The 2570-nt window shown below is 38.4% G+C and overlaps 1 protein-coding gene across 1 annotated transcript; it reads left to right on the plus strand.

Moving 5' to 3' along the window:
* The first annotated feature begins 474 nt into the window (after positions 1 to 474).
* On the plus strand, positions 475 to 1404 carry LOC118829984 (olfactory receptor 13A1-like). The gene has a single exon (XM_036736847.1). It carries the CDS (start codon positions 475 to 477, stop codon positions 1402 to 1404), a length of 930 nt encoding a protein of 309 aa, XP_036592742.1.
* Positions 1405 to 2570: the final 1166 nt, after the last annotated feature.

Genomic DNA, 2570 nt, shown 5'->3' on the forward strand with positions numbered 1-2570 from the left:
GAATTACACTGTGGAACTTATTTTGTCCCAACTCATAGCTGCCATACTAGGGGGAACTTTCAACCAAAGGGTAGAAGGTGCTATAAAATGTCAGATGAAAAAGGGTATGTTTTTCCTGAAGGAAGATGATGATGATGATGATGATGATGATGATGATGATGATGATGATGATGATGGAAACATGTGTGTATGAGTGTGGGGGGTGAGGGTGGGGGTGTCTGTGTTTGGATTAACTCTTGAAGGAGAATGAATTCATTGAGAAGAGATCTCACTAACCAAATATTGTTTCTCTGTTTTTGGTGCAATGCAGTTAGATGACTTTGTCAAAATTTGATTTGGGAATGTCAAATCATTCTGTTTTGGCTAATATTAATTCAGATCTTTGTTTTCTTCTCTTTAGTGAACAAAATAATCTTTTGTTCATTGGATTTTGTGGGAATACACTGACAAAAGAAAACTGGACAACATTCTCATATGGCATCAAATAATCATTCAGCAGTGGCTGAGTTCATCTTACAAAGTTTTTCTGAAAATCTTCAGGTTCAGAGGCTCTTCTTCAGCCTCTTCTTGGGACTTTTTATAATGGCACTCACAGGTAACTCACTCATTATCACTGTGATTAGTCTAAATCCAGGCCTCCATACTCCCATGTACTTTTTCCTTATAAATTTGGCCTTCCTGGATATTCTCTCCACCTGCACTGTCATGCCTAAGTTGCTACAGAACCTAGTAAGCAAGAACACCATTTCCTATGGTGGCTGTATGGCTCAGATATATTTCCTAACTTGGTGTTTGGGGGTTGAACTCTTGCTTTTCACAGCCATGGCCTATGATCGGTATGCAGCCATCTGCCAGCCCCTCCACTATAACACTATCATGAGCAAGGCAGCTTGCTGTCTCATAGCATCTGCAGTGTGGGCTATCAGTGGGACCAATATAACTATACAGATCACCATGACTGTTCGCTTGTCTTTCTGTGGCCCCAATGTCATTGATCATTTCTTTTGTGAGATTCCTCCCTTATTGCCTCTCTCCTGCTCCTCAACTGATGTCAACAATGCAATGGTATTTGCAGCAGACATATTCTTTGCTATTTTCAATTTTCTGCTCATCCTGGTGTCTTATGGTTTCATCATCTCTAGCATTGTGAAGATCCGGACGAAGGAAGGGAAGAAGAGAGCATTTTCCACTTGTTCCTCCCACCTTATTGTGGTTACCATGTATTATTGCACGGTAATTTATATATACATTCTTCCTGCTTTTGGTCAGTCTCTGAAGAAGGGCAAAGTAGCTTCAGTGTTTTATACCATAGTGACTCCAGCTTTGAACCCTCTGATCTACTCCCTGAGGAACAAAGATGTGAAAATAGCACTCGGGAAATTATGTCTATTCCTTAGGAAATAATTGGCCATTTGGCAAACTGATACAGCTCAGAAAATGGGATTAAGAATAAATTTGAAACAAAATTGTACATAGATCACAGCCTGGACAAGTTTACACATCATTTCTCCTGGTAGGCAATGCTCTTGAACTCAGGGTGAGCTCTTAGGTGAACCAGCTGGTTGCATTTTTTCTTGAAGACTTTTAATGGAGAAAAAGTCAGAATGTCTCCAAAGAATGGCACAGATATATTGGAAGTACCATACTAGGTCAGATCCATGATTTAAGCAGAACAGAACTTTGTTGCCAAGACACATTCTAAGAGATAATTCATTTGAAGGTATGGTTGCTTATTCTCTCTGATGTCAAATAATTAGACTTCTTAGAATTTTTTATGAACTTGATAGACTTCAGGTGAAATGCAAAAGGCCTCAATTTATCTCTTACCCCACAAAAGGAGTTGTAAAAAAGGGCTGTCTTTACTCTCTCCTCCTCCAAAGGAAATGGCTTCAACTAAGGCTGATCGTACTAGAGACCATTGGTGAATGTGGCAATGGAAAAGGTAAAAAGAAAGGTGACCATTATGAAGGAAAGGTCCTCAGTTTGATTCTATCTGGAACTTTATTCCTGAGGCCTCAGCACCAAAAAATGAATAACCAAACAGAAAAGTAAAAGACTTTTATTATTCCAGGAATGATGAAATCACCAACCCAGAAAACAAAAATGGCTTAAAAAAAACCATATAATCAGACCCCTCAAAGAAAGAAAAGTATGTCTGCATGAAAAGTTAGAATTCTTCAGGAAAAGAAAATGATGCATTTTTTAAGCATAAAAGAAGTGACATCTATGGAAGGGAAAGAAATACTCATTTATATAATGGCTACTATGTGCCAGGCACTGAGCCAGGCATTTCTTTTACAAATATCATCTCATTTGATTCTCTCCACAAGCTGAAAATACACATGATGATTATCCATATTTTGCAGTTGAGGAAACACACAAAACAGACGTTAAGTGATTTGTTGAGAGTAATGAGGCTAGTAAGTGTTGGAGACCAAATTTGAACTCAAGACTTTCTGATTGCAAACCTAGTACTCTACCTACTAGCTCCCAGGTGCCTCAAGAAGAAGAGGAGAAAATTGAAAATAAAGCTCCATAGTTTAACAACAGAGATATAAAACCAAACTCAA

This window comes from Trichosurus vulpecula, chromosome 8 (genome assembly GCF_011100635.1).
Source record: "Trichosurus vulpecula isolate mTriVul1 chromosome 8, mTriVul1.pri, whole genome shotgun sequence".
Taxonomy (NCBI): Eukaryota; Metazoa; Chordata; class Mammalia; order Diprotodontia; family Phalangeridae; genus Trichosurus; species Trichosurus vulpecula.